The 14,874-nt window shown below is 35.2% G+C and overlaps 1 protein-coding gene across 1 annotated transcript; it reads left to right on the forward strand.

The window, feature by feature from the left end:
* The first annotated feature begins 13,666 nt into the window (after nt 1-13,666).
* LOC149203118 (uncharacterized) lies at nt 13,667-14,489 on the forward strand. The gene is made up of 3 exons (XM_089401767.1): nt 13,667-13,871; nt 14,027-14,282; nt 14,396-14,489. Exons 1-3 carry the CDS (start codon nt 13,742-13,744, stop codon nt 14,487-14,489), a joined length of 480 nt encoding a protein of 159 aa, XP_089257893.1. The 5' UTR covers nt 13,667-13,741.
* Nucleotides 14,490-14,874: the final 385 nt, after the last annotated feature.

Raw genomic sequence — 14,874 nt, forward strand, 5'->3', positions numbered from 1 at the left:
ATCAAATAATGGAGGTGAATATTGCAACAAAGAGTTTGATAGATACTATTCAGAGAATGGAATTCTCAGAGAGAATATAGTTCTAGGAACACCATAAGAAAATGGTGTGTCAGAAAGGATGAACATGACAATCATGAAGTGTGAAAGGTTCATGAGATTGTATGCAGGATTGTCTTTACAATTTTAGGCAGATGTTGTAGATACTATTGTTTATCTAATAAACAAAGGGCCTTCAAGTTCCTTGGATGGTGGTATTCCAGAGGAGGCATGGATAGGTAAAAAGGTAAACTACTCATTTTTAAATACTTTTGGTTGTAAATCCTTTGTCCACATTAATAAAGAAAATAGAACAAACCTTAAGGCAAAATAAAATAAATGCACCTTTATTGGATATGGTGTTAATGATTTTGGTTATCACTTTTATGATTATGAAAAACACAAAATCATTAGGAGCAGATATGTCATATTCAATGAAAAGTTTTTGTATAAGGATTAGATGCAAGAAAAGAAACTGGAAAAAGAAAAAAGAGAATACACAGTGCTTAATGAGATCACAAAAGGTGAAGGTTCCTGAAAATCATAATGATCAACAACCAGAACAAAAACAAAAACACAATAGCAACAAGTACCTCAAACACCTCAAAGTGGTATTAGAATATCTACCAGGATAAGTAGACCCCCTGAATGATATTCTCCTTCATTATATTATGTATTATTGATTGATTCTAGTGAACCAGAATGTTATGAAGAAGCAGTGCAGGTAGAAACTAGGAAGAAGTGGGAGCAAGCCATGAAAGAAGAGATGGACTAATTGGTACATAACCAGATTTGTGGCTTAGTCAGGTTGCCTACAGGTAAAACAAAATTGAAAAATAAATGAGTTTACAGGTTAAGGAAAAAGATGGAGGTAGAAAAAGGTATAAAGTTAGACTTGTGGTAAACGGGTTTGCATAGAAAAAAGGTATAGACTTTGATGAGATATTTTCTCATGTTGTTAAAATGACTTCAATCAGAACTAGTTTAAGTCTCGTAGCAACTGAAGATTTGCATCTTGAGAAATTAGATGTAAAGACAACCTTTCTCTATGGGGATTTGGAGGAAGAGATATATATGTAGAAGCCATGATGATATGAGGTCAAAGGGAAGGAGAAACTAGTGTGTAGGTTGAAGAAGAGCTTGTATGGATTAAAACAGGATCCAAGGAAGTGGTATGTAAAATTTGATAGGTTTATGTCTGAACAAGGTTATACTAGATGTCACTCTGATCATTGTGTTTATCTCAAAAGGAAAAATGATGGCATCTATATTATATTGTTATTGTATGTATATGACATGCTTGCTGCAGTTTCTAACATGCAGGAAATAAATGTGCTCAAAAGAAAATTAGAAAATTCATTTGCAATGAAGGATTTGGGTGATGCAAAACAAATCCTTGGTATGAGAATAACTAGAGATGGGAAGAATCACAAATTAACATTGTCTTAGAGTGAGTACATACAAAAGGTGTTGAAAATATTTAATATGCATAATGCAAAACCAGTTAGTATACCTTTGGCTAGACATTTCAAAATAAGTAAGGAGATGCGTCCTAAGACTCAGGAAGAGATGGCTTATATGTCTAAAGTTCCATATGCATCAACAGTTGGAAGCTTAATGTATGCAATGGTATGCACAAGGCCTAATATTTCACATGCAATGGGACATGTAAGAAGGTTCATGAACAATCTAGGAAATGAACCTTAGATGGTGGTGAAGTGGATTCTCAGGTATTTGAGAGGTGCCACAAATCAAGCATTATGCTTTGGTGGTTCAAACATTGCTCTACATGGATATGTTGATGCATATATGGCAAGTGATAGAGATAACAGGAGAAGCACATCAGGGTATGTGTTTACATTAGGTGGAACAACTATTAGTTGGGTTTCAAAATTGCAAAGTGTTGTTGAACTATGTGTATTTCTGAGCGAGAAAGAGAGAGGAGACTGTGTGAGAGCGAAGAGGGAATTACAATGGATCTGTTGAAGGTTATATCTCGTCATTTGGCTAGATAATATAAAAGGAAGGACTGGTTGTTTCTCCGTGGACGTAGCCCAAATTGGGTGAACCACGTATATCTGTGTCTCTCTTGGTTTATGCGTTTTTTGTGCTTATATTTCTACAATATTTTATGTGATCCATTGCTCTATAATATACAATTTCTAACACATAGACCGTGCCACCTATTCCATGGGCTCCCGTACTGCAGTCAATGCTTCACCCCTGTCATCTTTTCTGGAACCTCAACCGACACATCTCTCCTAACCAATCCATCACATCCATTCAAACCTGACTCCATTTAATTCGTAATTTTTGGTAATGTTAAATCATACTTTCATATATGTGTGTGTGTGTGTGTGTGTGTGTGTGTGTGTGTTGAATTAAACATAATTTATTAATTATATAATTACATATAATTTATTAATTAATTATTTTTTTAAAAATGGTTCTACCAAAAAGAAAAATAAATTGAATATTTCGAGTAATAAAGACAATGAAAATTCATGAAAGTTTCAAGAGGAACTCAATAGAATGCGTTGATGCCTTGATAATGTCGAAAAGAAGCATGAAGAATTCGGAAAAGGCCAAGATAGATTAATTATCACATAAGACAAAATGGAAAACGATATCAAAAAAATAAAGAATGTTGATGGAATGTTGAGCTAATTAATGGGAGGAATCAACCTAGCTTTTAATCCCTTAATCATGCAAGAATCATCACAAATTCCCAAGAATAAAGAAGGTGAAGTTTTCCCAAATCATGAATTTCCAGGGATTCACGAAATCCCACAAAGTTCGCATTTATAGTTCCAAGGAATTCAGTACTATATGAAATTTCCCAAAAGAGATTACCAAAGAATTAAAATGGAATTACCTAAGTATGATGGAAAGGACCATAGGGGCACCATTGTGTGGTTAAATAAAATGGATGTCGTTTTAAAATCAAACCCTCCAATAAGTGAGCGAGGAAAAATCATGACCACATCCAACAACCTGGAAGTTGAAGCGTATGATTAGTTCCTATGGTGGTCCAACAAATGTGAAGCTCGTTTTTTCATTTGAAATTTTTTTATGGATGCCCTGCTAAAAAGGTTTCACAATGAAGAAGAAGACAACGTCTATGAAAAAATTGTTCATCTCAAACAAAAAGGGCTTGTAAGCGAATACACGCACGAGTGGAAAGTATTAGTTGCAAGACAAAGGGGATTTTCTGATGAAGAGCTTCTAAAAATGTATAGATGTGGGCTTAAAGAGTATATCCAACCAGAATTAAAATTGTATAAATCCAAAACCATTGAAGAGGCTAGACAAGCGACAATAATTATCAAGGAAAAGTATAAATTCCACAAAACACCATATGTCAATAGTGAAAAAGAAATCAATTCTTCCTCAGAAAACACTGGTAAGTACATTCCATCCTTGTTGTGACAAGGAGGAAAAGAAAAGAAAAAGGATAGAAAATGTTGGACATGTAGAGACAAATATACTTCAGGACACAAATTCAATACACAAAAACTCTACAACTGTGAACTAAAACAAGAAGAAAAATATTCATATAGTGACTCCAATGAAGAAACTAACGAAGAAAATGAGACCCCTAATTGAAATCGAGAGGAAGAAAAAATTCCAAGAGTTTCACTGGAAGTTATCACAGGGATATTCCAGCCACAAACATTAAAGCTAAAGGGTCATCTTAAGAAACAAAATTTGTATTAACAGATTCAGGGAGCACACTCAATTTTGTAGATGTTAATGTCACAAAAAGGCTAAACATTTTTTCCTATCCCGTAGCATATTTAAAGGTTATGGTGGCAAATGGGAAAAATATACATGGAGTAGGGAAGTGCCATAAAGTCAAAATGAAACTAAACGACTATGAAATGGATTCTAGTTACTATATAGTTCCCTTGGGAGGTGTAGATGTTGTCTTGGGATTAAAATGGTTACAAAATTTAGGGATGTACTATGAAAATCACCAAAAACAATTCATTAAGTTCAAAATGAATGGAAGAAAGTATAAGTTGTTTGAATTCAAAGTCCCTCCTACCCAGATCATATCTTCATAATAAATGAAGAAACTTGTTTGCAAAGGAGCTCTACTATTCGTTGCACAGTGCCAACAGTTAGAGTTATTATCGATGGAAGGGAATCACCAACAATTTGAATTTACATCCCTAATCTAGAAATATGACAAAGTATTTTAAGAATTTTTGATGAAATTACCTCCTCAAAATGTTATCAAACACATCATTGAAGTTAAACTAGATTTGACACCTATGAATGTCAAGCCATATCGTTATCCCCATCATCATAAAACTGAGATAGAAAGGCTAATATAATATTTTCTAAAATGTGGAATCATTACAAAAAGCATAAGTTAATATGCAACACCAGGAGTATTAGTCCGAAAGAAAGATGGATCCTTCTAGTTGTGTATAGATTATCAAGGATTAAATAAGATTACTATTAAACACAAATTTCCCATTCCATTTATTGATGAGATGTTGGACGAACACCATGGTGTAGAATATTTTTCAAAATTATATTTGAGGTCGACCTACTATCAAATTTGAGTAAGATCAGAAGACATCGATAAGACTGTGTTCAAAACTCATGAAGGTCATTATGAGTTTAAGGTAATTCTATTTGGTCTAACAAATACACCATCCAGCTTCCAGGCAATCATGAACGAACTTTTTCTCCTATACTTGCGAAAATTTGTATTGGTGTTCTTTGAAAATATACTCATCTACAACAAGCCATGGAAGGATAACCTCAAGCATGTATAAGAAGTGTTGTCTGTATTGGAGAAAAATCAATTCTACACAATATTATCAAAGTATATTTTTTTTTAGAAGGAAGTCGTATATCTATGACACATCATATCGAAGGAAGGAATCAAATTCGATCCCAAAAAAATTAAAGAAATTAAAGAGTGACCCAAGCCAAACAATATATCCCAACTTAGGGGATTCCTTAGATTAACCAGATACTACAGAAGATTCATAAAGAATTACACACACAAGACTACTCCTTTAACGAATTAACTAACGAAAAATTCCTTTCAATAGGACAATAAAATAGACAAATGCTTCAAATCCTTAAAAGAGATAATGTCATCTACCTCGATTTTGGAAACCGTTTATTTCTCCAAACCTTTTGTTGTAGATTGTGATGCCTCAGGGTTTGGGATTGGTGCAATGCTAATCCAAGACGGATGCCCCACGGCTTAAAAAATTCAAAAACTTAACAAAAGGGAAAGCTTGAGATCTACCTACCATAAGGAGATGTTTTCTATTATACATGCACTAAGATAGTGGTGTAAATACTTATTAGGTAGAAAGTTTTCAATCTTCACCGATCATAACAGTATTCAGTTCTTGTTACAACAAAAAACATTATTTACAGAACAACAGAAGTGGATTGAGAAACTTGCAGGATTTGACATGGAAATCTTGCACAAAAGTGTAAAGGACAATGTGGTTGTCAATGCTCTTTCACGTAAAGATGAAGAAACCACAACATGTGTCGGTTTGGTAATAGTTCTTGATTGGTTGGATGAGATACAACTTGAATATGCCAAGGAGCTAGACTCTTGCTCGATAATCGAAAACATCATTCAGCACCTTAATTTTGAATGGAAGAATAACATACTATGGTATAAGGGTAGAATTTACTTAAGTCCTCCATCAAAGTTTAAAATAAAAGCTCTTAAAGAATCACACAATTCCCTTGCAGTTGCACATGTTGGGTTCTTTAAGACATACTACAATGCACGTCATTCATTCTACTGGAAAGGAATGAGTAAATAGATTTAGAGATACATCGTCGAATACGACATTTTTCATATAAGTAAAAGAAAAAACATATCAACTCCCAGATTGTTACACCCTTTACATGTTCAAATAAAAAATGGCAAGAAAATTCAATGGATTTCATTGACGGTTTACCCCTATCTCATGGTAAGGATAATATATTTCCTATAGTAGGCACACTTACTAAATATGCACACTTTATGGCAGTTTAGAAAACAGACACAACCAAACAAATTGCAGAAGTTTTTTGCAAAAACATCTACAAGCTACATAGTCTACCTAAAGTCATAATTAGTGATAGAGATGTGATATTTAAGGGGAACTTATGGAAAAAGTTTTGCAACCAAACCAGCATAACTCTTAACATGAATTCAACTTACCATATACAAACAAATGGACAAACATAAAGAGTAAATAAGTGTTTACAAACATTCTTACGATGCTTCACATTTAATAATCAAAGCAAATGGTCACAATGGTTGCACCTAGTAGAATGGTGGTAAAATACCACATATCATACATCATCCAAAATTACCCCTTTTTAGGCATCATGTGGTTATGAACCCCCGATATGGAAGGATTTTGTATTAAATAATGTTAAGGTACAAGCCGTGAAAAACTATCAGGAAGAAAGTCAAAATATTATCCAGATACTAAAGGAAAACCAAGAAACTTCTAGGAATTGAATGAAGAAACAAGTTGACCAACATCATTCAGATAGGAAGTTCGAAGAAGGGCACCGGGTCTTCATAAGACTACAACCTTACAAACAATTATCCTTGAAACAATAAGGAAAAAACAAGTTATCTACGAAACTCTATGGGTCATTCCAGATAATCAAGAAAGTAAATGATGTAGCTTATGAATTGAAACTACCAGACAACTGTCAATTTCGAAATGTATTCCATGTTTCGTGTCTTAAAAGGGTACTAGGTCAAAACCAATAAGCTAAAACCGAGATTCCCAAAATCGATGAAGAAGGAAGGATTGTCTTAGAACCTGAAGATATCCTTACAACTAGAGAGAAGGTACTATGTTCCAAAACTATTAAAGAATACCTCATCAAGTGGAAAAAACTTCCAAAAGAAGACTCTTCATGGGAAATTGAGAAGTTTTAATAGCAATATTCCTCACTACCCTTGCTTTGAGGACAAAGAAATTTTTAAGGGCAAGGCAATGTTATGAATAAATATTCATAACTAAATATTAATTAAATAAATATATTAAAATCATAAATATTAATAATTAATAATTTAATTAATTAAATTCACATTAATTATGAAAGGGAAATAATGTCCAAAAGACATTACTTTTAAAATCTTGTGGTATGTCAACGCCTATTAAGGTGAACCACCCAAGGCATTGTAAAACATCATTCCAGTATTCAATCTTAATAAAAAATATTACAATTTACAATGTGTAAATTTGAAAGAGAATCCAGTGTACATGTCTGATTTTCCACATAATAATATCATTTTCTCCCTTGATGATATTCAGAGGGTGCAACATTATTAGAGGTATTTCTTAGAGAGATTGGATGCTCTCTTGGCCTACTTGGAGAGTCACCTCTAATGTGAGGTCAACCCTCTTCACTAGCTGTTACAAGTGCAAGGGACCCTGTTTCTGTGTCATCTTTACATTCTTGAGTATGTTGTTTTGTATTTACTTTATTTTATCTAGTAGTCTTTATCTAGTATGGGATCGTTGTGACCGATTTAAAACCCTTTTTTTTGTAACTCTGTGTTGGAAAACACTGGGGGGGGGGGTGTGAATCAATATTCCTTAGCAATTAGCACTTTTAGCTATTTTCATAGCATTAGTTAATCTTCAATTATCATTAATGTTTATGCAGTAACAGCAGTGAATAAAAGAAAAAAGGAGGCATAAAAATTTTACGTGGAAAACCCCCTACAGGTCAAAAACTACCGAACACTTTTCTAATAATTCTTTAATCTTCAACTCCAATTAAAAAGAAATCTCCAAATTCCTAGAATCTAGAAAATCATTCTTCTCCAGTTCCCACTAGATGGACGCTCCAATGCCCGAGATTATTTAGTAGTCAACTGAACGGATGCCCCAACACCCAATGAGCTACAACTCATGCTAGCACCACCCTACCACCCTGAAGTTTTCACAGGCTTGAACTTGTTGGTGACTTCATGCACCAGCCTAGCACCACCCTACCACCCTATAGAAGAACAAAAGAAGAATGGACTCCCATACCAAGGAAAATGATCCACTTTACAATGATATAGAATGATGTATAAGAAGAAGACACACTAGACCATAACCCTAACTATGACACAACCACCTAATAATGATCCTAGACCTCCCGACACTGCCTCTTCAACTCTTGGCAGATAGATAATTGTACAACTTTTACAATGATGCTTTTACAATGACTATGTACAATGACTGTATGCAGTGCTTCCCACTTGAAGACTTCATATGGTGAACTTCTCGTTGTTGTTATGCACCTTGGTTGTTTCTCTTGTCATGCTACCCTTTCTCACTCTTCAGAACTTTATATTATGCATTGAGTCTTCTCTTGATGAATATATAATACCTGTAAAAAGTCTTCAAGGAAATACCCATGACATGATAATAGAAAAACTTACCTCATCCTGTAGAGCATATGTTAGTGATAAACAAAAACAACAAATTAGAATACAAATAACCTAATGCAATTAAGAAATGAACATGCATATACAAAACATAATTACCTGTAGCTTACCTCTGTTGCATCATTTTGCTGCACCTTGCTCTTTGCTGCCCTAGAAAGTCTAGTCATTTGCACCCCTTCACAACACTTGATCTAGTTTTTCTTGCCTTCTAGGAGCATGATATTTAATCTAATGTATCTCTGTGATTTCAGATCCCCAATATGTGATCTTCGGTCCTATAGTATCCCTCTGATTCTTCTTTCCAATGCCACAACTCTGATTCGATTTGGACTCTTCAAGACAAAGTTATGCCCAATCTCTCACAATGATGTAATTATGGACTAGTTTAGTAGATCGAACTTGTACGGCATGCCACGTGTCACTGTTTCCTCCTTCGGCTCTGAAATTGATACACAGAAAACTAGAGTTCGTGCACTATTTGCCACTTTTTACAGAATTCCAATCCTCTTCTCAAAGATTTTCCCAATATCACTTCTTTGAGATGAAATTCGGGAGCCTACAAAAGCCCTAGATTTCACAGATCATATCTCCAAAAATATAGCGAACCAAGATCTTAAATTCATTCACGATGTTCATCAGGATTGCGAATCAAATGGGTTTTCATTTCAGAATCTAAGACTTCGCATAAATGAAGTTGTAGCAAAAATGCCACGATCACTACATTTGGAGGATATATGAGATTTCTTTTTATAGAGTTGATATGGGCTTCTATAGAGAATGTTGGAGGGATTTTAGGAGCTTAAAAAAATATTAATTAATGATTATTCAATGACCAAAACCCATTATGAGTGCCATGCCACAACCCCATAGGGTTTTAGCCCACTAACTGGGGTTACTAACTTCAAACATGAATATCTCTCAAATCGTGAAGAATTACCTAGCGTGCCATATATCAATGGAAACATCTCAATGAGTAGAATCTATCTAGAAGATCCTTACTCAAAATAGAGTAATTTGTCAAGTCAAAATTCCCTTGCAAGATCAAGGTAGCCATTGGTGTTGCTTGGGTTGACATCAATGACAACCTCAGATCATCTTTAGATCAACACTCTGTCTCTATTTCTATCAACCAACACATTCGGTTTCCCTTGTGGCAGATTGAGGTTGATATACTTTCTACAAATTATCTATGAGTGATGTATCTTGAATTTTCAAGGTAATACAAAAAAAATAGATATGAGATTTATAAGCTAATAGATATGGGTTATCAAGTTGCTAGTTTTTTTTTCTAAATAAGATTACTCTATTAACATAAAAGGGGGTAAAATTACAACTTGACCGAAGTCAAAAACACTGCCCTGAAGGAGAGGCAGAGAATATCAAAAACACTGCCCATGACAGGAAACTTAGTCTAGAACCAGTTATCAGAACCCACGCAGGGGAACAAGTGGTGACCTTCTTGATATTACATAGTTTACAGAAATTCACAAAAACTTGCAATTTGAACCAAAACTTGCAGAGATGAACCCACATATCAGTTTGAACAAAAACTTGCCCGCTATTATGGGCCTCAGGACAAGATAACAAGGCAACATTGAGCGAACTAATCATCTGGAGGCTCTTCCACAATTCTGCACCAACTGGAATCAGGCAGATCCCTTGCAAGAGCAGCTTCAGAATTAGAAGGGCTAGGATCCGCCAGTGCCATCACAACGTCAAGAGCATTGCGAGCTTGAGCCTCCGTAGCCTGCAAAGAAAACGGATTCGGAGCAGAGACAGAGCCAGGGCCCTCCTGATGTGAGCTAGACTCTCCCACCTAGGCTTCCTCATGAAAGAACACTGAAATGTGAGTTGTAATCCTTGGACGATTCAGAGAGCAATTGAAGGTGAAAATCGCAGAGCCAAATGAGGGAGAAGACGTGGAGTCTGGAGGACGGGGCTCAGGGTAATGGCTGGGCAAATGAAGACGCCCTCTCCCACTACGAGTACGAGGGTAATGGCCGGCTATGAATTCACTGGAGAGGGAGGGAGAATTGGAGGACGGGCTGGAGGGCGCACGCCGAGGAGTGCCCCTGCGGCACCGCATTCTATGGCGCAGACGGGGCATAGGGGGAACAGCAGCGGCGAGATGAAAACAAGGCTAAGCAACAACGATGGCTGAGCACGGGCGAATCAGATAGACGTCAAAACGAGGGCCAGAGGCCCAAGAGAGAAACCAGAGAAATGGCGGAGGCTGCTCCTCAGGAAGACCAGAACATAACTCCAGCTTATTCGCCCTTTTCAAGCCACGAGAGCCAGCACCATACAGACCATAACCAGAACAGAGATCATAGTGCGCGTGAATCAACAAAGGCGCCACAGCAATCCCATGGTTGAGCCTTAGTTTATCGTCCTCAGTCATGCCTCGAGAAGCACCTGCCATAACTACGGCATTGAAGAGAGCCGATGTCTGGGGCTGTCCAAAGCGTGCGGAGGCGATAAACATATCGAAAAACAGGCTGGGAGGTTCAGAGCCGCTTGAGGTGAAGCAAGTGAACTCTGTGTTCCTCAAATGCCGAGGTTCTTCATTCAGCAGGCGTTTATCTGTGCAGTATTGGGTAGGCAGGTGTCGATCCACCTCGCCCCACCCCTGTCCCATCGCATTTACATCCTGGCTATACACCCGCATCCGGGGGATATCAAGTTTCTAGTTATGAATATATGCATGTCTATTTTGGATTAGGGCTTCCAGAATTTTAACTTAATTATCAACAATCATTATGTGTATGTTAAAGATTTAACCTCCCCAAAATATTCTCAAATATTCGTAATAGTATTCATAGATCAAAGTTTGAGATTTATCTCAAAAGTAGTGATGTCCTTTTTATCCTTTTAGTTAAATTAATTAATTTTAAAAAATAATGTCAACAAGTGGAAATTTCAGCCTAAAAGTGGCATGTTAAAGAAAAATAATAAAATGATAGTAAAAATAATAATATAAAAGCTGAATTTTGGAGGGAAAAGAAGAGAACTAATTTCTTTAATTATACTTTTGGCTTATCTCCTTATATGTTTACTCAGATTTTGAGTGTAGACACTCGTTGATGCAGAATTAAATTACGCATCCAACGAGTACTCATTATACATGCTTTTGAGAAGACCCACATTCATAAAATTGAAAATACATTAAAAAGTGTGTCGGACATGTTTTTTAATGTATCTCCAATTTTATCAATGCGAGTCTTCTCAAAAGTATGTATAATGGGTAGTTGTTGGGTGTGGAATTTACTTCGCATTTAACGAGTGTCTACACTTGCAATTTGAGTAAACTTATAAAGAGATAAGTCAAAAATATAATAAAAAAATTAATTGTTATTCTTTTCCCTCCAAAATATTTACGTGTACCTCATGTTAAATTTAAAATATTTTAGTTGATTTATATATTATGACATGGAAATTACATGAAAATTCCATGGGCATTTTTAGGCTGAAATCTCATCTAATAATTATGGTTTTATAGACATGTGGTATTGATAAGTCATGATATTGGTCCATGGTACTATAACAAGGTATCTTTATATGCTAAGGATTTTCATGTTAAAATTGAAATTACATATTATTTTTATAATTAATAATAAAAATAATTTAAAATAAAGTTATAATTTAGTTAATTTTATGAAATAAGTATTTTGACATTTATCATTGATTATGATGTTTATTCTTCATTAATATCTATCAATATTTACCAACCATTTAACTTATATGTCTAAATTAATTCAACGAATATTAAATTTGATTTAATTTAATTTCAAAGTTCAAGTATGATCAATCATGGTCATCATTATTCCTAGTAAACATTAAACTTTATGAATTATTTGTTTTGACGTAGTCTAATTTATAAACGATATGACAATTTGCACATAGTAATCAAACTCTCACAAAATATTTAAAAACTTGAATTTAAATTGTTTAATCTGTATAATTATTCATTCGAGCCCCCCAAGGGTTTTTCAAGGTGCCAAAGCCATTTATGCATTCAAAAATATATTTTAAATAACAAAAAATTACATTCTTTGTTTGAAACAATAAAATTAAAATGAGACTTCATGAATTATTTTTTCTTTGTTAAAAGTAATAAAAAATTTAAAATAAAAAATTTGAAGAATAATTTACTTATTAGAGAGTCGTCTACTAAAGGGAAGGAATTGCCCGGACAACCAAAAGTGGCTGGAATTCAGGGAAAAAATTTTCAATAAATCTTGTACATGTAGTGTTTGAATCTTGTACATAGTGGAAATGGATTAAGCACCATCAAAAACCTCCACCTAAAATTATGAAGTTTAACAATTATTACTTAAATTTACAAAATTCCGTACTCGATTTTTTCAAAATATAATTGGTATTTCCACGTCTTCCCATACAAAAAAAAGCATAATCGTTACACAGGGCGATTAGATATGCTGAAAATTCTTTTCAGGCTATAAACAATGTACACTAGCTTTTTTAAATATGTAAAGATAATTGACCTAAATTTCAAACAATCAAACTTAATGAAATTCCATCCGTTATTCCCATTGCTTCTTATCTACCAAACCGTCGTGGAAATGGGATTCACAATTGATAGGAAGCCCTGCGGGGACAAATGGCATATTCAATTATTAATGTATGGTAATGCACCTGGTGTGGGATTCACAATTGGTAGGAAGCCCTGCGGTGACAAATGGCATATTCAATTATTAATGTATGGTAAAGTACATAGCAAAGTCTCGCTTGCCCCCGCAGAAAATGGAGCACATAGTGGTTCTAAAGGCGCCAGCCACAGGCATACTACCAGACCCTTCTTTTCCCATCATCGCCTGTTCATTTCCCGTCACAACTAGTTCATCCGCCACGTTGATGGGCACATTTAGCACACCGCTGAAACCCGTTCGTCCATCTTATGTAGTTGGTATTTACGGAAACGTTACAGATTTCGAAATGTATGTGGGTTTTTTTAAACCAGACTCCACAACATGAACACGTGCGAAATACCCTTTTATTTAGCTTGCTAATGGTGATGAGCACGTGCGAAATACCCTTTTATTTAGCTTGCTAATGGTGATGAGCACGTGCGAAATATACACCTTTTCCTAATCACCGCCCGCCAATTATTTATCATCTTATAAACCGGAGAATAATCCAGATGTATTCGGCGCTTTGATTGATCTAGCAGTATCAGAGCTTTGAGAAAAAGTAAGTTGCAGCGGAAATTTTGGTGATTTATAGGAACAATTCCGTTTGCCCGCTATGTCGCCAAGTGCATCTGTAGCTTTCGAGTTTGTACGCGTTCAGAAAGACTCTGAATCAAGTGGACCAGCCGTAAATTGCACTACTAGTTTGGAATTCGGCCCTGGAAAACAGCTAGCCAAGCCGAGAAGTATGCTTTCTTTTCCAAACGCCTTGAATTTGTCTCGCAATTTTATTTTTAGATCGACTGGTGAAATATGCAGTTTTTCCTTAAATTTGTCTTCTGTTCTTGTTTTGGAAGAATGTTTTGGCTCATGTTGTATGCATTTTTGATGAATGCAACAGTGCAAGATATGTCACGGATAAAACCACAGATGATGCAAAAGGTGCTTTCGTCAATCGCACTTTCAGAGGACAAGCAAGGCGATTTGGCTCATGTCAATCATCCGGCCAAGGGCTTTAGTGGACGCTCTGAGGCATCCAGTCACGCGGAAATGATGGAATTATTTCCCGTATGCACCGGTTTCGGTTCAAGCAACAGAGTTACAGAGAGAAATACTACCAGGCCTTTTGCAATCAGCCAAACTGATCCGGTTTCGAGGTATTTTCATGTCCAGACATTTGTAATTTGATATATTTGCTAATTCTTGATAGCTGAGCGACCTTAAATGTATGATAAAGCTAACTTTGTGTTTTGCGCACTATTTGCAACAGATCAGTTCCAGCAAAAACCCCCGAGCAGCAGTCCACAGGTCAATTTGTTATTTTTTATAACGGAATGGTGAATGTTTACAAAATAAAAATATAAAGGGTATCTCTTGATTGACACGGATCTTATAGGTCACGTAAAGAGGAGAAAGTTGGTAATATTGATAGATTTGAACAAAATTTCAATTTAATTTTGATGATAATATTACAAGTTAGAACAAGTCCATTACAAATCTATTAATATTTAATTTTTTTTAAAATATATAAATTTCATGAAAATCTCAACGAAATTTGTTATGTAAAATATAGATTGATTCGGTGATTTTTAATAATGTAAAGTTGTCATCAACTACAACTGCACCCACATTTTTATTTGGTTTATAATTATACTTTATTAACATATAAGTCCACCTACTTTTTCAATTCGTTTATAATTATGCACTATTAAGGAAATCCAAGTACTTATTTTTCAATAAAATAGAGTT

This window comes from Pinus tabuliformis, chromosome 2_1 (assembly GCF_031772625.1).
Source record: "Pinus tabuliformis cultivar Carrire ecotype Pingquan chromosome 2_1, CPIR1, whole genome shotgun sequence".
NCBI lineage: Eukaryota > Viridiplantae > Streptophyta > Pinopsida > Pinales > Pinaceae > Pinus > Pinus tabuliformis.

Bases quoted from the DNA above. Each gene is read 5' to 3' on its own strand.
- LOC149203118 (XM_089401767.1), top strand. From the start codon at position 13,742: ATGTCGCCAAGTGCATCTGTAGCTTTCGAGTTTGTACGCGTTCAGAAA. The intron at 13,872-14,026 runs GTATGCTTTCTT...TGAATGCAACAG, and splicing joins ACAGCTAGCCAAGCCGAGAA to TGCAAGATATGTCACGGATA. The intron at 14,283-14,395 runs GTATTTTCATGT...TATTTGCAACAG, and splicing joins CAAACTGATCCGGTTTCGAG to ATCAGTTCCAGCAAAAACCC.